We start from the raw sequence: 21,673 nt of genomic DNA, 5'->3' as shown, positions 1-21,673 counted from the left end.
GGAGACATTGTTACTGGTGGCTTACACAGGGATCCACTAATCTTGGGACTATTATCCATTATTGGAAGTGTCCAAAAGAGCAATCAGTGTCATCAATGCCAGTGCTAGCCAGTGTGAGTGAAGATTCACTGGAGTCGTTCATCTTTGTTAGCTTGTGGTAAGTTGATTGATATATTTGCACGGTGCAAAATGTTGAGCATGTGAGAACAGGTTGTTTTCAGGCTGACTGTTAATGGAAAGGATGTGAACGTTTAGATACACCCAAGCTCGAGGCTAGATGATTTGATCTGATTTGGATCTATGAATTTCTATGAAATCTATATTCTTATATGCAAAAAAACAAAAAACAAAAACAAATTGTGGCCAAATTGTGCATATGTGCCAAACTATTTCCTATCGCCTGCCTGACCTAAAGTGTGTAAACAGGTTACATTATTATTTATACAAAGGAACAAAAGTCACAGCAATTACGAATTGACTATCTATCTAGCCCGACCGTTGACAATTTCGACAAGAAAAAAATCTTGGTCTAATGGGGTTAAGGTAAAAAGACAAGTTAACATGGATTAAAATCAAGGACTAAATCTCACTCAATAACAAATAAATCAGACCACTGTGTCATACACAGATTAAAATTATCAGTGCCATTGCATATTTTGATGCTTACATTACATTTTGTTGAATAAAAGAAAAAATTAAAACTCATGTCTTACTGCTTCTGATGGAAGGCTGTTGGTCAGAGATTTCAGGTTGAGCACATTGGTGATATCTGAAGACAGCACCTTTGCTGCTTTGGAGTTGTCCAGGTAACCCCATTATTAGCAAAGAATATGGACATGGTTTGAATAAGATCATTGATTGGCCACCCATCATATTTCGGGAATTCCTTAATATTTGCTTTTGTATTATGTTTTGCTCTTACACTCGGTCTACCTTATAAAACCAAGGAGCGATAATCACACTATTTGTTTAACATTTTGTGGCGAAATCATCAGTTGTCTGGATATAATTACAACACCTTCTTGGATCTTGGAATGTGAAATTACTTTTTAAAAGGTTAGATAAAAAAGATGTAGGTGTTTAGCTAAAAAATATTTTCAGTTATTATATATACATATATATATAAAAATATAAAGGATGAATATAATACCAAATATTCATTATTTGTACAGAAATATAAATATAGACAAATAAATAAATATATAATGTTTAATTTTAACACAACTCTTTTATGCTCTTCCTCATAGTTTGGTTGATTTAAATCTTTGTTCAGGTTTTGATAAGCTGTTATATGATGGCATGCAAGATAATGAAACTGAATGTATGATTTGTTGCTTCATTGCTTTTTTGTATTACATTATTGAATGTTATTTGTTGATTCAAATCTATTATCTATTTATTGTACATATTTATTTGCTTTGTCTTTTATTTGGGTTACTTTATTCCATGCTGCTCCTCACACAATATTGTGTAAATATTTAGTTGGCTCTTGATATATTTAATTTATTCTCATAATTTGGCCTATTGGTTTTTGTTAACTTATTGCTGGGATCACGTTGTAAATAGTTCTGCAATTAAATTTTGGAAGAAAAGTAATATGTGCTTTTTTCTATTTATTTGTTGAGTATGTATTTGTCTGCGTACCATTCTATTGATAGCTCTCACACACTATTTTCATGTGAAGTTTGTATTTACTTTTGATCAGATCAGTAAAGCCCATGGAAAAGTCTGGGGATCAAAGAAGTGCGAACAGAAGAACAACGGCCACTGACAACAAAATCAGCAAAGCTAAAAAAAAACAAATGTCAGGTTATATAACCACTGTTTCCTGAGGAAGAGGTACAACACAAAAAATTGGGATAACCACGGCTCTGCGTGCCCATCTGAGGCACCTTTAATCACACCTATAGGCAGGAGATGGGGCAACAGGGGGAGGGGCCTTTATCAGGGAACAGTGGTTATATGCATAATCTGACTTTCCTTCCGTAAACACAAGAATACTGGACATATATACACACGCCCTGCTGAGTGGAACCCATAAGAAAGCACAAATTATGCGGCGACACCCAAGTTGCAGCTGGGCAAATGTCTCAAAGTGACACTCCCAGAGAAAGTGGCCTATTGGTGACTCTGGTTGAGTGTGCCCTTTCCCACTCTGGTGGAACCAGTCCCCTGCTATTAAAGGTCAAGGAGAAGACCTACTGCTTTGACAGAGGCTGGCCATGTGCTGGCTTCGCGAAGCAGACAAACAGCTTCTCAAATGAACGAAAAGCCTGAGTAAGAAGCACATTTGCCCCCAATGCTTGCAGATGAAGGTGTCTTTCCACACCCATCATGAAAGGTGGCAGAGAAAGGGAGTGCAGCTCAAAAGCCAAGGATCTGAATTACTTTGGCTTAACTTTACACACATAAGGCAATGTAGCCTTAGTATCACTAGGCGCAAACTGCATACACCTGGGGTGAACAGCAATGCAGCAATGCAGTTTTGTAGGAGACTGCCTTACGATCCACCAACTCCATGGACTCAAATGGAGTCTTAGACAAAGCATACACTGTTAGGTCCCAAACAGGAACAGTGGGCCTACTGACAGGCCTCAGCCATCACAGACCCTTCAGAAAATGTATGGCAAGGGGTGAGACCCTGGCAACACCCCATCAATAACAACATGGCCAGCTGAAATAGTTGGCAAATAAACCTTTATAGTGGACAATGGGTGCAGAAATGTTAGAATCAATGCAAGAGAGGAGTAGATCCAGACTTGCCTGACACCCCACCCCAAAAAAAAAATCGCCATTTATAAGCACAGAGACCACTGGTTGAGGGAGTCTTGGAGCTCTGAATAGTGGTGATAAGCTGCCTAAAAGAGAAGATCTCTGTGAAGAGGGAAACGCCATGGGTCCAGATTTTCTGCACTGGGGAAAGCGAGCTCTGTGTGCTTCTTTGCTTTCAATTTCAATGGCAAAATCCCCACCGCATCATCCAAATATGCCCTGGCAACGAAACAGGGCCAGCGCTGCTTCCAAGCATTTCATAAAAGTGCAGGAGCCCTTGACAGGCTGAAGGGCAGGACATAGTATTCATACATGCATTGGGGACCACTGGGAACGCCATTTGTACCACAAGCAAACACAAAATTATCTTTTAATATGGAGTGAACATAGTCCGTGTCCACAATACCCCCCACCCACCCCTGAGAACAGAGATGGGTGCTTAGGAGACTGTGAAGGAGTGCCTATAGGCATGATTGAAGTCTTCAGCTGGGCATGCAGAGGTGTGGTTATCCTATACATCTTCTGTTGTATTGAGTAAATTTCCTGAAAGAGAACATGATTTCCTCTGCATCGAAAGCGTAAAACTCATCCCGAACTGGTTCTGCACCATCAGTACAGTGCCTTTTGCTCCACAGCTCAAACATTTTTGTTTTCTACTGTGTAAACTTAGTATATAATATTTAGTGTGTGCAACAACAGATAACGGTGACGGCAGCGCCCCTCACTGGCTCAGGAGCAGAGGCAGGCCTGGGCACTCCAACTATGCATCTCACTGGCTCAGGAATGGAGATGGGCCTGGGCAGTCCAACAGCATCCCTTGGCACATCAGGAACAGATATGGGCTAGGACTCTCGGGCAGCATCCCTCACTGCGTCTGGAACAGATGTGTGTTGAGTCCAGTTGCAGCGGTCGGTCTGTCCTCCCGAACAGCGAAGCAGTACTCCAGCCTCCCTGCTTCTCCGCCCCTGGCCATTGTTGTCCACAGGGACACCACCTGCTGGACGAGAAGAAAAAAGGCAGGGGCAACACACAAGCACAAACAGACACAAATTAAGTGGGTCCTCTTTCTCCAGCCCCGAACTCCCTGTGGTCACTTCAGGGAGCATGGTCAGGAGTGGTGGAGTGGGGACCTGTGGAAGTGGCCGATTCATCCCCGTGGCCATCAAGATGTGGCATAGGGACGCAAGGATGGGAGGCAGCCCATGGATCCTTGTGCACTTGGAGGTTGGCAGTGGACTGGCTTGAGACCTGTCTGGGAGCATAAAGGCTTTAGGTGGCCACAATCAAATTTGCTGCACATGGGAGCCAGGACCAGTGGGGACGTAGAAGGGTGGAGGCTCACTGTGGTCTGACATGGTGCTGCAGACCTGCTGAGGAGCTCTCGGACAATGGGGCTGCGTGGCCAAGGAGCAGTGGGCTTCCTCAGCGACAGGTCCATCAGTGCTGGTACTGGCAGGCAGGGCACTTTTGCTTCTGGGCCCCATCAGTCTACCTCTCTCACTGGTCTCCCCGTTCTCACTCTTGCTTGCCCTCAGTGATGGCACACAACTCCTGACTAGACAGTGTGGGCAGGTGGTGGGGCACCATCCTCTCTCCAAGCTACCTTCACTGTAGTTGTCCAAGAGCACATCCACCCAGAAGTGTCTTCACGGCTCGACCAACTCCACAGGCGGCACTCGCCAAACCCTGCTCCCATTCCGACTGGGCGAAACTCTCTTTCCCCATCTACACCTTTTCAGCTGCATCTCAGGCTAGCAGGTTAGACTTATTTCTTTTTAAAGTGTGCCTGTATCAGAGATCTGGGTTCCGATATTGAACTGAGAACCACATAAACAAGGGGAGACATTGACTACAAATAATTTTTTTAACAGTTACACAGTTACAAGTTAGTCTAAGTATTGTCCAAAAAGTAAAGTCTTAAAATGCCATTTGAAAATACTCATTGAGCTGTTCTGTGCAGGTTTGACCTCAAGGGGCGTATCTTCCCTGTACCTTCAGCAGACGAGGGACCAGGTGAGCAGTACTGGAGGGTTGGAGAATGCAAGGTGCAATGCAAGGTAAAATACAGGCTGTGATGTAGGATGGTGCTACCTCATGTTTGGCTTGTTGAATCTGATGCAGGCAGATACTGGGAGCCAGTGGAGGGAGCATGGGGGTAGAGTTAGACCTGCTAGGAGATGCAGTAATCCAGTCATGAACTAGGGACTGAATCCAGTCATTACTAGGGACTGAACAAGTATCTGGGGGTTGCCACAGTTATGACATATAAGGGCAAATCATTTTATTGAAAAAGAATCTACATTGGTTATGTGAGTGCAGTTGAGAGATCTGTGAGTTGTCCAGGTAGATAGCAAGATCCTAATGAGGTGAAAAATCTGCTGGAATATTAGTTTTGGTGGGAATGAGTTTTCGATGATGGTCTGCCATCACAATGAAATGGGAGTTAGACATGCAGAGATCTTGGAGGAAGCATGTGCATCTGAGGGAGGAAAAGAAAAGATTAAGTGTGTGTCATCAGCATTGCAGTAGTAGGATGCACTAGTAGTAGTAGTAGGAAATTATCTCACCAAGTAATCTTGTGTAGAGGAAAAAAGGAGAGGACCAAGTACTGAGCCCTGAGGGTGAGTGGCTAGTGGAGAGTCTGCATGAAGCAGACATGGATAATTTGGTCATTTGGTAAGAGCATTCATCAAGGTAGGAAGCAAACCCCTGAATTCCTAGTCTCTTCAGGATAGACAGAAGGTTGTTCAGATGAAGTGAAAGCTGAAAGTAGACACAGCGCTCAAGGACTTAAGAAAGAAATGAGAGAAGAGACACTGGTCAGTAGTTGTTGATGTGGGCCACTCTGACAAAGTCATGTTCATGGTCAGAGTGGCCTCACGATAGTCTAAACCCAGCTCACATTTCCAATTAGTGGGTGTACAATCCAACGCTTTATGATTTTTGATTCTCAACAATAGTAAGAGCCGACATCGAACGATCAAAAAGCGACATTGGTATGAACGCTTGGCTGCCACAAGCCAGTTATCCCTGTGGTAACTTTTCTAACACCTCCTACTTAAAGCCCAAAAAGGTAGAAGGATCATCAGGCCCCACTTTCATGGTCCGTATTCATACTGAAAATCAAGTTCAAGAGAGCTTTTGCCCTCCTGCTCCACAGGAGGTTTCCGTCCTCCCTGAGCTCGCCTTAGGACACCTGTGTTACAGTTTGACAGGTGTACCGCCCAAGTCAATCTCCCCAACTGCCAATGTTCCCGGAGTGGGTCACGCCCAGGGGGAGTACCCCGGGCCCTTGACAGGTGAAGCAAAAGCCTGCTGGGGGCTTGACTTCCCATGTCACCGAACACAGTGATCACAGTGCCAGACTAGAGTCAAGCTCAACAGGGATTTTGCCATGCCCATTTCCTTGGCTGTGGTTAATAGGAAGAGACAATTGGAATCTCGTTCATCCATTCATGCGCATCATTAATTGACGAGGCATTTGGCTAGGTTCTGTTGATATGTTGGTAGGTATTGTCCTTTCTGGGCTATTTTTAGGTGCCCATCAGCATCATCAATGTGAGTAAAGTTTACCAAAGCCATCAGGTCCCTGCCAGCTAGGTTTGGCTGTCACGATTCCATGGTCTTGGCCGGTAGTTAGGGAGATTATGGAGATACCAGTGGTCGGACATCATCACATTTGGTTGGACCATAAGGCAACAGACCATCCCTATGGTCAAAATCAGTAGTCATTTAGAATCTTGTTAATAATGGGTAACATCAGACCTCATCATCCGCCCATCATCCGATCATTTTAGTGGGAACCATGTGGAGGTGGACCCTTCACCATAACTCTTTCTCTTTGCCCAAGGGACAAACGCGGCCTTAAGAGTCATATTTATTCCCGCCGTTTGCCCACTCTTTCTTGTATTCCTTCATTTTGACATTCAGAGCTCTGGGCTGAAATCACATCATGTCAACAGCCAACGCGGGCCTTCGCGATGCTTTGTTTTAATTAAACAGCCAGATTCCCCTGGTCCACACCAGTTCTAATCGTCTGCTAGGTCCTTGGGTCCTGACACGAGCCGTAGCTGGGGAGATCCGTGAGAATGGCCCGGCGCATGTCCAGAGTGCCCAGTTTCCAATTAACCATGTGTCCCAAGCTGATTTCTGTGTGGTGGTGGTGTGGCTATATTTTGGCTATTTGCCAATAAAAGTGATGAAACTTGGTCTTTCTCATCTTTCTGTGTCATGACACAGCATAAATTGTTAAATACCTCTAACAATTTAAACCATGTGCAAGCATTTAAAAATATTACAAATCATTAAGTGGTGGAAGTTAGTGTACCATTAACAACACAAAACTATAACAATTATTAATTGTGACATAAAAACATTCTATGTTGTGGTGTAAACATTCACAAGAATTTACATATCAAATCAATAAAGTGCTTTAAACTATATACATATACAAATATAAAGTTGCAGCACCCAAAACCCCCAGTGAGCAAGCACAAGGCAACAGTAGCAAGGAGAAACTGAGTAAAAACAGGAAGAAATCATGAGTGGATCCAAGACTCAACAAGGGAAACACATCCTATTCTGGTCGGCGCTGCTTATTAACTAAATAACTAATGAAACTAAGAATTAATTCGATATAAATTAAATGATCATTGTAATCAATATAAATATAGATTTACTACTATCACAGAACAACCTCCTGGATCCTAACCAGTCTGGCTTCAGAACAGCTCATTCCACCGAGACTGCCCTTTTGGCGGTTACCGAGCAGCTACATGCAGCCAGATTGGCAAAACTGTCATCAGTTCTTATTCTCCTCGACCTCTCTGATGCATTTGACACCGTTAACCACAAGACTCTCTTGTCAATCCTGAAGAGGCTTGGAATTCGGGGCTCAGCATGGCAGTGGTTTGCTTCCTACCTTGATGTAATTGTGGTGTTTTAAAAATGTGTTGTGTGAAAAAAACACCCACTGCAGTGGATACAAAATGGCTGCACCCTCACAGGTGACCTTCACATGTTCCAGTAAATCCTCATGGAGAAAAAGATGGATTAAGACACCATGTCTGTGAGTGAGTCTCTGTTGACTCATTACCATAGGGGACATAATACAACTGCAAATTGTAAAATTACCTCAGCAAGTGAGAGACAGTTCAAGTGAAGATGCCATCTCACTGGCCCTTCACCCCGCCCTTTCACAACAGGAACGACCCAACAGGATGCTCTTCATTGACTATAACCCCACCTTTAAAACCATCCCACATTCAAACTGGCTATGAAACTCAACAACCTCGGTCTGGACACTCACCTATACAAAAAGATCTAGGACTTTTTCAGCAGCAGACCACAGACTGGACAATACTGGTCAGCAATGGTGACCATTGGCCACAGGGATGCATACTCAGCCCCCTCCTCTACTCCCTCCTCACAAACCCATATATGATTCCAACATCATTGTTAAGTTTGCAGATGATACAACTGTGATTGGTCTCATCTCCATTAACAACAAGATGGCTTACAGGGAAGAAGTCGGGAACCTGGAGTGCAGGAGCCTTGAAAAAAAAAAAGAAGGAAGTAATCCAAGATTTCAGGAAGGGAAGTCCTGGTGGTTACCATCACCAACCCATCAGCATGGGGGGAGGAACAATGGAGGAAGTTCAGAGCTTCAAATTCCTAGATGTCCACATTAGCCAGGATCTTACATTGACCATCAATACAGCAGCGATGGCCAATACATTGAAGAAGGCTCAACTATGCCAGAAACTGCTCACCAACTTCTATAGCAATGTTAGCCCACAATCACATACAGTATGTCTCAATGGGCTTTGACAGACCCTACAGTTGACACCCCCCACACTTGACCCTTCTGCACACAAGGAAAAAACTTTAGGAGAGAGAAAAAAAGAAAGGAAGAAACCTTGGGAAGGAGAGATACATAGAGGGACCCCCTTCCAGGTAGAGTGAGCCTGCAAATGGTGTCAGTGCAGGGTTGGTGATGATTTGTCCAAGAAGAGAAAAAGTCCTACAGTTGTAGAAGCTGGAAAAATTCAAAGTGTAGTGTAGAGCATCTGTCCATGTTTGGAGGTACTGGACAGTAGGTTTTAGACAGTGCAGACTAGTTTTTATATGTGCACAATAGAGTCCGTCACCGCATACTGCATAACATCATGGTACTCAAACTGTACCTCAGAAAAAGTCAGTCAAGCGCATCATTAGGACTCAGCTCCCAATTCCGGAGGAGAACCACATCACCCAGTGCAGATGAGCCAAACCCTGCACACATACTGCTGCCATCTGCACACACTCACCTCCTAATTAACATCAGGACTCACTGAACTTCTGCACAAGTACACACACACGTATACATATACATGCTGCTAACCTGGACTTGCACACTCACACTTGCTCTGTCATTATTATTATTTAATGCAGTGTTTAAAATCGTCGTGCACTTTCCTACCTCATTCTGTGTGTCTTTGGACAAATGTACAATAACTGTGGTGCAAAATCACACCTCTTTACTTTTCTTGTGAAATCACCTTACCTGCACTTTAACTCAATACTTACTTTCAATTGTAAATATTTTAAAATGTGTTTCTGCTGGTTATCTCGCTGTACTTGTATAGTGACAATAAGGCATCTATCTATCAAGTTCACATAAATCATGTTCCCTCATAGTGGTGATGTCCTTAAGAACTCCAGATCTTGGACAAAAATCGAATATATAACAGATTAAATATCGTGGCCGTTTTGTTGGTGGTGCCCCAGCAGAGATGAGGTAAGGATGGTCTTTCTAGAGGGTCTTCAATCTAGATGAGAAAGGATTAAAAATGATTACATACTTGCAGGGTACCATCTAGCTTCTGAAACTAGGAAACAACCCACAGCAAGTCAGCTATGGAAGCACCACTCACCTGTTGATGAAGGTGATAGCCTCTTCTTTCAGCACCAGGGGCAAGTGGAGGTCACCAACGATGAGGATCTCAGCAGCATTCTCTAATGAGAGACTCCTGCATAGAGCATCCTCACACATCCACTTCAATCGATCCAGGAGGTACTATGGGAGAGAAAAAGAGCGTCCAAGATCCTGCTGAGAGAGTGTGTGCTGGGGGTAATAGTATGTGTGTGTGAGCAGTAGCTACCATGTCTGCTACTTCTAACAGCTCATCGGCCATGTCCTCTAGGTTGGTTGCATTGCCAGAGTAGATGAAAGTTATTTCTCCACACAATTAAAGAGGGGAAAGCAGGGCTGAGATGAGCTCTGGTCTTAACACTGACAGTACATCGGCAGAGTTTGGACTGTGAAACCACAACACAAACAGAATGAGGCTTTTAAATCTTTCTTCTCAGCTGTAACATGCAACATACTCAGTATCAAGTCAAGGGCTAAGACGGAGGACAGAGACTTACGGTCAGACGCTCCTTCATGTCTACCCTAGAAGGAGAGAAAGAGAAGGAACCACATTAGATTATCCCCACTTCCACCAGTTTCTGCACATGTGAGTGGGTGACCTAATAGGATGGCTTTGTGGGCCTGGAACTCCTGTCTTCCCGCAACCAGTGAGCAGGAACTGGTCCAACATCAACCAACCTGCAGTTGGGCACCTTCACCTGCTGGATGCTTGTCATTTTCGAGGCTTAGTCAGATATCCTCTTCTGTGAAAACCTCTTCTCTTCTCTAATTATATGAAATGATCAGTAGGAAATTAGCAATAAAGCCCTTTGTAAAATTTGTACAGCAACAACATACTTGTCTTATGGCATGTCCAGTGCAGGCAAAATGGCATGTTCAGTGCAGGTGGAAAAAATGAGTAATTGCAAGGTTTTTTAAAGTGTAAATAAATTAACTTAGGAGAATACTATATAAATTGAGGGTTGAGAATCATATGAGCATAACATTTTGCAACATTCATATTAAATGAGAGTTCAGCCATTTTTACTGGGACATTGTAGTGGATTATGGTGGGAGGAGTTTGGTACATCAGGGGTTAGAGGCTGATTGACTGTGCAGCTGAGGAGGAAGCAGCAGGAAATAAGAAGGGCGCTCGGAAATAAGACGCTAAACTGCTCCCGCAGATATAAACACTAGGTGTCGCATTCAGTCTCTTAGCATGCGTCAATACCGCCGCCATATTGGGATGGGCTTCCAAACTCATTCAGCCACGCCTCTTTGACGGTCAGTAGCCCTCCCAAGATGGCAGCTCTATTCATCTCGCCATCTAGTGATTATACATAGATATATACAGTAGACGTCGCATTCCACAGAACTAAACCCAGATTCCACAGATATTTACACTAGATGTGTCGCGTTGAATGCGATAATGTGGCCGCCATATTGGGTCGGGACAGCGCTCCTTTAAAATTAATGAACGTCTATCAGGGCCAAGGTGGAATACAGAATTAAGTACCATTATCCGGCAAATTTTAGATTTTTATTGTTTTGGTTCGTTTTAAATGTCAGTCATAGATTTACCACCGAGCTGCGAATAAATTGATAGAGACGCGTTTTTTTGTTAACATATTATAATTTTATGTTCGAAATGTAATCTGCATAGTTATTTTTTCATTCAAAATGAACATAAACTATGCCCCTACTACATGCAGAACAATACAAAATACCACAAAACGGCTAATGTTAGCTGAAAGTCTCTGGCAATCTTCATGATAAGCCCTGTAGCGTTACTACTCATACATTTATAACCAAAGCAACAAGCATTTGCATGGAATTGTACAGAACTTTAGACAATAAGATGTACACAATACATTTTTAGATTTAACATAAAATATGGACAACCCCTTACCTATATAACCATAGACAGGGCAAGGGTGGGGTCACAGCCTTTGTTTCACTTAACGAAACTATTCAAGGCAGGAGTGAGGTGAAATCAACCTGGAGGATACATTTGTGGTCACAAGCCAACTTCCCTCAGATTGTCAAAGTTCTGTGGATGCAGAACAAAACATCTGTACCATAAAGAAAGAAAGTCCAGTTGCCATGACTCAACTTTCAGACAAATTCACCTGGATGACTGAGAATCTTCACAGACATCTAGACAGGGCAGGACCACATACAGAGGCATTTTGTATAGATGTGTCATGAACTATAGACAATGAACTGCAATATATACAGACAAACACGTGACACACAAGGGTGATAAAATATTGTATATGAAATGCTATGCCTCGATCCCTTGTTATCACAACCGCACTCGACTTGCATCGTCGACGTAGCGCGATTGAATGAGCCGGGAACCCCATCCAAACGTGGCGGCTCTGTTGACGCCTGCTGAGGGGATCAGCGCGACATCCGGTGCGATCAGCCAACGGCAAGTCGAAGTGGGTGGGACTTCCGGTGTCCCACGTGAGCGAGATTGGAGTCATATGACGACAAACTTCGGTTCGGGTGTGTTTTGGGGGGCGCGTACGAACCGCCGCCGTCTCTTGGAACGTTTTAGAACGTCTTACCTCCGCGTTAGTAATAGACGCGAACGCCGCCGCTTTAGCGGCGTCTCCGTTTGTTGTGATCTGGTCGCTGTCACTGTTTTTTGGGGGGACAGTGAGGGTGCCCCCAATTCAAGGGTCAAGGGTAAGTAATTATGGACATTCAATGTGTAAATCTTGGTCCTAGTTTGATGTAACTTATTTGCATATCAAAAGTGAACTTTGTAAATGCAAATTGGTATTATTTGAAGAGTATTTTTAGTCTTTCTGTTGTCTTGTCGTTTACTGGTGCGGTCACTTAGCATCGCATTATTACTTCATTTCTGCCTGGAAAGCATGGAGCCTACTTTTGTGAATGTGAAGTGAACAATGGTCTCAGCCTTACTGAGTTCTTTCTAAACTCTACAGGCTCAGTCTTGAAGAAAGAAAAGTCTCAGTTCTTTGAAGGATTAACTGGAATATTTAAGCTTCACATGGAACGATATTTCCCTGTGTGTAAAACATGGTTATCGTGAGTTAAGTGCCTCCTGTAGAGATGTTTCCTCTAACAACAGCGTCTTTTCGCAGCGCCTCGCAAGATCCAGCAGAAGCTTGAACCGGAATGGCCTCTCGCCTGGGCTCCAGCCCCCTTCCCACGCCGGCCTCAGTCAGCAAAGACTACTTCTTGTGGGACCTCCGTCTCCAAGTGATCGGCCTGGGTTTTGTCTTCTACAGCTCAGTCTTCTTCTTCTGCCACTTGCTCTCCAGCGCCTGCTGCGTGACGTTCCGCGCCCTGTCCCCCCGAGAGAAAGTCTTCTGGAATCTGGCGGCCACAAGGGCGGTGTTTGGAATCCAGAGCACCGTAGCTGGACTGAGAGCCTTGATGGAGGATTCGGCACTGTCTGCGGATAAAGTCCAGGGCCAGGAGGACTGGTCCTGGTTCAGTGTTCTGACTGCAACAGGGTTCTTCCTGTTTGAGAACCTGGCACTTCACGTGTCAAGTGCAGTTTTCTGCAACTTTGACCTGCCGCTGGCAGTGCACCATTTCTTTGCCTTGTGCGGATTTGCCGGGACTGTGGTGTGGGACTCGCTGGGACACTTCCTGCCCATGGTCACTCTGCTTCTGGAAATGAGCACACCCTTCACGTGCATCTCATGGATGTTGCTGAAGGTAAGAAGTGAAAAGAAAGGGGATGTGATTTGGGACTATTTCATTTTTGCATTACGTGGTGTACCAAAGAGGAAATGCGATTTAGAAACAAATGTCAGTGCCAGAAACGGAAGCTGAATTCAGACAGGCTTGATTCTTTTCTGAGATCATTTTGGTACGCAGAAACAGATATGAAAGTTTTTTCCTTTCCTAAAGCACTTCCCCCAATAAGGCTAGAAAAACATTTTTTACACTCTCACTTTTTTTCTTCTTTTTAAATTTCTGTCCATAAAGGCAATATATTATTAAATAAAAATCCTGTTAAAGGTCACATGACATAAATGTTATTTTTTGGTTGCTTTTAAATCGGTCTTAGTGGTCCTCTAATACTATATCTGAAGTCTCTTTTTTGAAATTCAGCCATGTTGCAGAAATAAAGCCACTTTGAGCCAGTCGCACAATGTGATTTCCCCAGGACACGCCGTTTCGGTGTCTGTAGCTTTAAATGCAAATGACGAGGAGAGCAGCCTATAGAAGTGAGCGGGCATTTGCAGAAATTTCGTCTTCAACACCATTCACCAACCGCAATGTTTGTCACAGACAGGAAGTCCAGTATTTTTCCAGATGCTCGCATGACGGAACCATATATATATTTGTGCTCATTTTTTACATCTACGATGCTGATGGTTGGTGGAGCTGCTTTATTTGGGGAGGGGTGCAAAATTCTCTGGGTGGATAAAGCATAAGAAGCAGGACTGCATAAAGTGACAAATTCCAGATCTGGCTGTCTGAGCTGCCGCCCTCTGAACGATGAAGCAGAATGGCTAGAGAGCACTACACCACTTCTGGCCACTGCAGGACCATAGACAGGTCAGGGGAACTTGTAGTAATGTTAAATAATCTCACAAAAGGAAAATTTCATGTCATTGGACCTTTAACATAAAGTCTTTATTTAAAGCCCAATTCTAAAAGGTAATTTACTGAAAATGTGTTTGTTGATAATGAAAAATTAAAAAAAAATTAAATTAAAAGTGCAAGTGTTTTTAGGGCTTGAACTTGATTATGATCTTGGCCTGATGATCTGTTTGCTGCTGCCTGTTGCTGAAAGGCAGTGGGCAGAGGGGACACTTGGCCAGTACATTTATCACTGCATAGAATGTGTTTTAGAGATGAACTGTGCTTCTTCAATTTTTATATTTCACTCGGGCTCAGTGATTTTGATTAGCACAAAAATGAAAGGTGAGGCGGTGAAACGGACTTTAGTGAAAGTGAAACACAGCACAGCACATGGTGCACACAACGAAAGGTGTCCTGCTTTTAACAATCACCCTTGGTGAGCAGTGGGCAGCCATGACAGGCGCCCGGGGAGCAGTGTCTGGGGACGGTGCTTTGCTCAGTGACACCTTGGCGGACATGTTGGCCGACGTTCACCACAATGTCAGATTCAGGCTTTTAAATCTGTACTTGTCGGGCTCTGGTCTAATCTGACGGGTCCAGGCTACAATTGTTTAACTGTACATTATTTATTTAACTTCTCAAAACTGGGTTCACAATCCTGTCTCCACCCTCATCTTCAGTTTTAGCCCTCCTAGTAAAATTTGTGTATGGCAGCACAAAAAATGTGATGTCTGTTATTTTGGCACCATGTTTGCTACCAAGATCATCAGTGCTTTTTCCAACATTCCTGAGCGCATCCAATACTCGCTTTTAAATGACACATCGAAAGTAAGCCCTATATTGTGTGTCGTTTACCTTCCCTTTCCTCTATATTTGAAATGTAATGTTGGGTCTTTTGCACTCAGCATACAGACTACAGTACTACAATTTTTACAGTATAGAGGGCACTTAAAGTTAGAATGTTGTAAAAGAGCATCGTGTAATAAAACATTGCAACAGCTAAACATGATGCGTGAAAACATTGAGAGCATATCGGTATATCCCTTTTTCACACTGATGACCATTATCTGGTTACTGTTCAATGAAAAGGTATTTAGTTTTGCACAAAAAAAAGCATGCATTGTTAAATAAAAATGCTTATCTTCTTTTTTTTGCAGCCAACAATGGTGGGAAAAGTCACATCTGATCATCTCTGTTTTTCTGTCACCCTCACAGGCTGGCTGGGCACGGACCTTTTTCTGGAAGGCCAACCAGTTTACGATGATTCACATGTTCCACTGTCGCATGGTGCTGACGTACTACATGTGGTGGGTCAGCTGGTGTCACTGGACAGAGCTGAACGCTCATGTTGCCCTGCCGCAGAGGCTTATCTTCTTCACTGGACTGGCTCTACTCACACTTCTCATCAACCCCATCTGGACCCACAAGAAGACCATGCAGCTGCTCAACCCGGTAGACTGGAACTTTGGAAACAAAGCAGCCCCAGATAACGGGCCAGTAGGGAAGAGCTGCAAACCTCACGATGGCTGAAGCCCACTAGACTGGTGATGATGAGAGTCGTGCTACATGACGGAAGCAAGCCTCCTTTTAATGTGGCCTATTGTGAAGGACTTTCTTCATTGGGAATGGAATTGAGCAAAAATTCCTCCCGGCACATAATTTACCACACAATTTCATTTTTTTAAAGCTAATAACATATTTCAGGGATGAGCAGTTTAAGATGCATGCACTGCTTTAAGTGTTATTTGGTGCATGCATTTTGCTGTTTAAAATGTGTTAATTATAGTTTTTGTTATAGTTTTTTTAGGACTCTAGTTTCCTAGTTTATATTAACATGTACAATGCGATCCGATGAGTCATCTTCATTTCTCCCATGAATTCTTCTCTAGACTCTTGGCTAATGTAAGATTTGTTGTTGCATGTTGGTTTCAAACTAGATTTGATGTGTGATGTATTACCAGAGACCTCCTGTGGATGTAAGAAGAAGTCCAACATTATCTATTACAACGTGCACTTTAGATCTTATATCCAGCTACACCTAATGGCATCAGGTGAACATTAATAACATTAGACACTCTCTTGTCTAATTTGGCATAGTTGCAGGTTGCATATTTAAGTATTTATTTCAAATAGTATTGTGTATCTCTTGCCCAGGTCAAGAGGTCACATGTATAACACTGTTATACACTTAGAACTGAAAGGTCAAATACTCTGCTATTCTAGTTAATTTATTATGTTCCATCATCAAATAATAACTTTGAAGTATTCCTTTGTATTATCATAGAATGGAATTCTACTGGCATTCTGTGGATTTCTACAGTCCTCATCAAATAATTTATTACATAAATGTTTGAATTAAAATTGCTTACTCAACTTTTTTAAAAATTTTATTAAACATGATTTCACAACAGTTTTGCTTGTCATGTTTATGTTATGATGTGAAGTTATTGTCACTTGTGATACACAGCAGCACAGCACACGGTGCACACAGTGAAATTTGTCTTCTGCATTTAACCCATCACCCTAGTGAGCAGTGGGCAGCCATGACAGGCGCCCGGGGAGCAGTGTGTGGGGACGGTGCTTTGCTCAGTGTCACCTCAGTAGCACCTTGGTGGATCGGGATTCGAACCTGCAACCTTCTGATTACGGGGCTGCTTCCTTAACCGCTAGGCCACCATGCCCCATGAATAAGAGGGGGTGGGCCTTAGTATCTTAGTCTCTGGCTAAGAAGAGAATTTGAGGAGATTTAATTTCAGATTCATTTCATCATCATCATCATCAATTATACGGGGACGGCTGTTGGGTCTTGATCGAGTCTTTGCCCACGCCACTAAGGGCGCAGTGGTGGTCGGGCCCATCCGTGAATGGGAACTCACACTTCTTGCGGCCAGGAAAGTCAAAGTCCTCCCTCTCAGGGCCATGTTTCCACACAGGCATTTTAAAATATGAAGTTCCGTGTACCTCGGAGCTTTAAAAGCAGTTTCTTTACTTTTGGGATTAATTACTGTGGAATGATGATAATGCTTTCAAGACTTAGGTTGATCTTCTTTCTCTGGATGTGTAGTCTACACTTGATAAGGCCCAAATGATTTGACAAACTAATTTGTCTACATTGAATTGAAACTGTACCACAGATTACCATGATTTACTTTTAAAAAAGTAAATTAAAGTTTAAAGTAAATTAAACTATTCCAGGCAGTCATATTTTCTGACTTCAGTTCTTACGCCCTTTTCAACAGACATCAGGTAATTTATCGTCTTATAATCCTACCAATCTACAAACTGAACCACAATCAAACCATTTTCAAATATCAACAAGGAGACACTTATTAAAACTCACAATTTTATTATGTTATTTGATGTCAAATTACAAGTGTGTGATGTAACATAAAAACAGTTACAAACATATGTATGCATATTTACATAATATATTTATGAAAAGTAACAAGCTACATCTGTATAATGAAAATACAACTATGATATGAGTTATTGAACTATACATTTTACATCAGATAGTTGGTATTTTCAAACCGTGATAGAAATACCTAGACATATATAAACCATTACAACCAGAAAAAAGAGCTGTTAAGGTTTTAATGGGACTATGATGGACGTGAGGCACTTCTGAGTTTGTCAGGGTGAGAAGCCAGCCGATGGCACTAAAACTAAAAGATGCATTAAAGAAAATGCAGGCAGTGTTTACAGAAGAGTCAGAATCAGAGTACCATTTATACTGCAATTTTCCAAAAAAAAAAACAAAAAAAACACAAAGGTATTTTTTTAAGTTTTCTTTTTCCTTTTCGTTTCAATACTAAGAACTAATCACATGAGAGTTACATATTCAAGCGCCATAAGAAGAAAGAAGCCTAGCTACATACATAATCAGTGCACCAAAGCATTGGAGAATCTGAGAAAGTAACAACTCAACTGCTATGAAAAGTTTTTTTTTCCTTTTTTAAACAATACACTGAAGAAACGTGTTTACATAGGCATTTAATTTTTACCTCGACAAGTCAATGTACATCATTATGCATTCCAGAGATATGCACAGTTTCCAAGATCGATAGAACACAAACTAGCAGCAAAGTGGTTAAAACTGAAATTACATAGATGCAAAAGTTAATGGACAGTTTAAAAAAAAATTATATGATAAAGAGCAGACAATTGCATATAAAATACAGTACATGATGGAGTTGCACTGTGCTGGTTAATGCAGATCAAAACTTATTGTTATTACAGTATGTGTAATATTTATATATATTTTTATGTATATAACCTATATTTTGCCTTTCAGCCAGCAAGTTTTATTATGGTTCATACGGTCCAGGTTCAGGCTGTAATATGCAAAAGAAATCCAAATTGTGTAGAAATAACAAAAAAATGAACAGGACAAATGGCTGAAGACATAAAAACAATGTACCAAAAACAGACAAACAAAATGTTTTATTTGATCAAGTTTATGATAGAGACCTAAGTAATGTTTAACAGTCTGGACTTTTTATTTTACCCTCAACTTGATAAAAATTAGTGATTGTTTCTAGCAGCTTTACATATCAAACGTTTTTTTCTCCTTTTAAGTGGACTGCCACTACTGTACCGCTGTACCTCTCTATCTGTCTGCTCTAATACAAAACTAGAAAGAATCTATTAAAAGCTCAGTTTTTTGTTTTCAGAACTCTACTTTTCAATGTGAAATAATACTAAAAGGTGACCTATGTACATAATGCTGTCAATCTGAAGCTACAGTACAGTATATACTGACAGCAGTGATAAATACAACTCTATCGTAAAATTTAGAAAGGGTTTATTACTGCTTAAATATAACATTATGTATTTACAAAGGTTTGGTACCTGGGGTAATTTCTCTAATATTAAAGTGTCCTTTTACTGACCATGTGAACAGAGGTTGAACTGTTTATGACATTATTTGCATAGAAAGTAAATCATGTAGATGCTGAAAGGTGTGTGGGGGGGAGGGGGGGGCATCTCGGATCTCAGTCTCCTCTCCTGCCTGAAATAAATAGAAAATTTGCTTTCTTGGGAAAAAAAAAGTAATAAATTCAAATTTTGAAATTTAAATATCAAACCCTGTCAAGTCCAACTCTCCATTTTGTGTTGTGGTTGATGCTCGAATCAAACTGTATTAGGTGTGACAGTAGTAACGGTACATGGCATGAGATGAGATGAACCAACAGAGAGAACAGGTGAAGGACACACTCTAGACATGTTGGAACGGTACAGGGACGTGATCCGGAGAGCCAGGCAACACCTGTGTGACTGTAATGCATTCTGTTGTATGATGAGAGGATATAAAAAGTCAATCTTTTAGTGTTGAGCGTCGTACACAAATCGTCTGTACAGAGACAGGACAACACGTACCGAGGCTTTATAGGCAGACACTGTGTGTTGAGAATTTAGTTGGGAATTAAAACCCAGAGCTTGGAAACCAGTGCTGCAAACTGTCCTTAAACTGGCACAGTTTACTTACAATACTAAACTAAATTTAGGACCTGATGAAAGCCTAATGTAAGTGCCTTTAAAACAAAAGTAAAATAAGGATGTTAACAGTCGTAACAATAACGAATAAAAACTTGCTGGTTGAGCAAAATCTTAGTTAGGAGGCCATGATGCGCGAGGTGAAGAGAAGCATTGGACGTGGGCAAGGGCAAAGCGAATGCGAGCGGGTGGCCAGACGGATGGAGAATGGTGGGAAAAATAAAAATACCAGCTGAATTGTGTCTAGTTGGTCTTAGCTAACGGGACACCGTTTTATACTTCGCCCAGTCCCTTTAATTTGGAATGCAATTAAGTGGTCCAAAACACCGTTCCGAGACGCTGTTAAAACGTTACTTGTGCCCAAAGACTGAGTCCTCGTATGATATGACTGCATTTAAAACGTTGAACTGGAAAGAATAAAATCATATCGAAAGGAAATGATGCACATCCACCACTGGAAGTCTGTGTGTTTGACTTAAATACAATAAGAGCGAGTGTGTTAATGTACCATTAGAGTGTATGAGGGGATGTAGGGGACAGTCGATATCTAGTGACACTGTCAAATGATTACATTGTCAGCGAATGCATCAATCAGAAAAAAAAGGCCACTGTTATCCAACTGCAAATTCACAAAATGCATTAACGGATCCCTTTTCGTACCCATACAGTATAGCTTCTGTATTCACAATTTTCTTTTTTTTTCAGGTAAGTTTTTTTTTTTTTATATCTGTACAAGAAAAAGAAACACAACATTCCTTCACAGATTAACACATTACTGATCAGTCTGAAACCGTGGCCTGTCTTGTGTTTTGTAAGTGTGTGTGTGTGTGTGTGTGTGTGTGTGTGTGTTCACACGCACTGGTGTGTATTGTACGATTTTTTTCCAACGTCTGTTTGTCTCAACCCCTTTCCTCGCATTGAGGCTCCACGTAGGTCTCCAGAGCCCAGTAAGCTCCCATGAGCCCCTGCTGCTCTCGGGCCCCAAACAAATCTTAAGATCCTCCAGCAGCGGGTCGGTACAGAAGGTCTTCACACTCGTTGTGAAGGTGAATGGAAAAAAGGATGCCGCTTCTCATCTTCCTGTTTCAGCCTTGGGGAGGAGGCGGGCGCGGGCGCTCATCCTGCCGCCTTGTGCTTGCCCCCGCAGCAGTGGCAGGCCTCGCCGCAGTGGTGGCACAGGCGCAGGGGCAGGTAGCAGCACATGCAGGGCACGATAAAGGAGAGCGCCACCAGGGCCAGCCAGCGCAGGCAGAAGTGCTCGTCGCTGGTGTCGCAGGAGCAGGGGTCCGAGAAGTCGCCCTCCGAGTCGGACATGCAGTGGTACAGCATGCTCTCTGCGACCTGCATGCAGCTGACCTTGTAGATGCACTGCTTGATGGGGTCGGGCGCGTCCTGGCACTGCCCTCGCCGGTTGTCCTCGTGGTTGAACATCTCGCGGCAGTAGATGCAGCGCGAGCGCTCGCCGTCCTCCCGCCGCCGCCGAGACTTCTTCGGTTTGAGCAGCGGGGACGGCTGTTGGGTCTTGATCGAGTCTTTGCCCACGCCACCAAGGGCGCAGTGGTGGTCGGGCCCGTCCGTGAATGGGAACTCACACTTCTTGCGGCCAGGAAAGTCAAAGTCCTCCCTCTCAGGGCCATGTTTCCACACAGGGTGCCGGTAGTCCTCATACCCGCGTCCGATCAGAACGTCTTTACGGGGGTTGATCCGCACAATTTCCTCCTCTTCCAGTTGAAAGCTCACACGCCGCGTTGGGCTGCTCGTCACCTTTAAATAAAGAAAAAAGGAATAGATAAAAAAAAGGAATAGGTAAAAAATACTAATCTGTACTCTGCCTTATTCCTTATGCCCTATTTTCAGTCTATTTGTGTGCTGCGCTTAAAAGCCTGGTCCTTGCCGAGAAACCAACACATACCAACTCTATCCAGAAAAATGGCAAAA

The 21,673-nt window shown here is 42.7% G+C and overlaps 2 protein-coding genes across 3 annotated transcripts in view; one reads left to right on the top strand and one right to left on the bottom strand.

Annotated features, from left to right (window-relative positions):
• The first annotated feature begins 12,156 nt into the window (after positions 1–12,156).
• Positions 12,157–16,649, top strand: cln8 (CLN8 transmembrane ER and ERGIC protein). The gene is made up of 3 exons (XM_028992787.1): positions 12,157–12,358; positions 12,781–13,363; positions 15,455–16,649. The coding sequence occupies exons 2-3, from the start codon at positions 12,815–12,817 to the stop codon at positions 15,767–15,769; spliced, it is 864 nt and encodes a 287-aa protein (XP_028848620.1). The 5' UTR covers positions 12,157–12,358; positions 12,781–12,814; the 3' UTR covers positions 15,770–16,649.
• A 919-nt stretch (positions 16,650–17,568) lies between these two features.
• spred1 (sprouty related EVH1 domain containing 1) overlaps positions 17,569–21,673 on the bottom strand; it is a 29,817-nt gene continuing 25,712 nt past the window's right edge. For both annotated transcript variants that reach the window (XM_028987371.1, XM_028987379.1), the window contains one exon: positions 17,569–21,499. In XM_028987371.1, coding sequence (XP_028843204.1) covers positions 20,852–21,499 — 648 coding nt within the window. In that variant the 3' untranslated portion in view covers positions 17,569–20,851. The remainder of the gene's footprint in view (positions 21,500–21,673) is intronic.

The sequence above is a fragment of the Denticeps clupeoides genome, chromosome 1 (assembly GCF_900700375.1).
Source record: "Denticeps clupeoides chromosome 1, fDenClu1.1, whole genome shotgun sequence".
NCBI classification, from domain to species: domain Eukaryota; kingdom Metazoa; phylum Chordata; class Actinopteri; order Clupeiformes; family Denticipitidae; genus Denticeps; species Denticeps clupeoides.
This window is presented reverse-complemented; position numbering and strand designations above follow the sequence as displayed.

What these genes read in the sequence shown, in the direction of transcription:
- cln8 (XM_028992787.1), top strand. Translation starts at nt 12,815, where the DNA reads ATGGCCTCTCGCCTGGGCTCCAGCCCCCTTCCCACGCCGGCCTCAGTC. An exon ending in TCTCATGGATGTTGCTGAAG is followed by an intron (nt 13,364 to 15,454) that starts GTAAGAAGTGAA and finishes TCACCCTCACAG; the next exon opens with GCTGGCTGGGCACGGACCTT.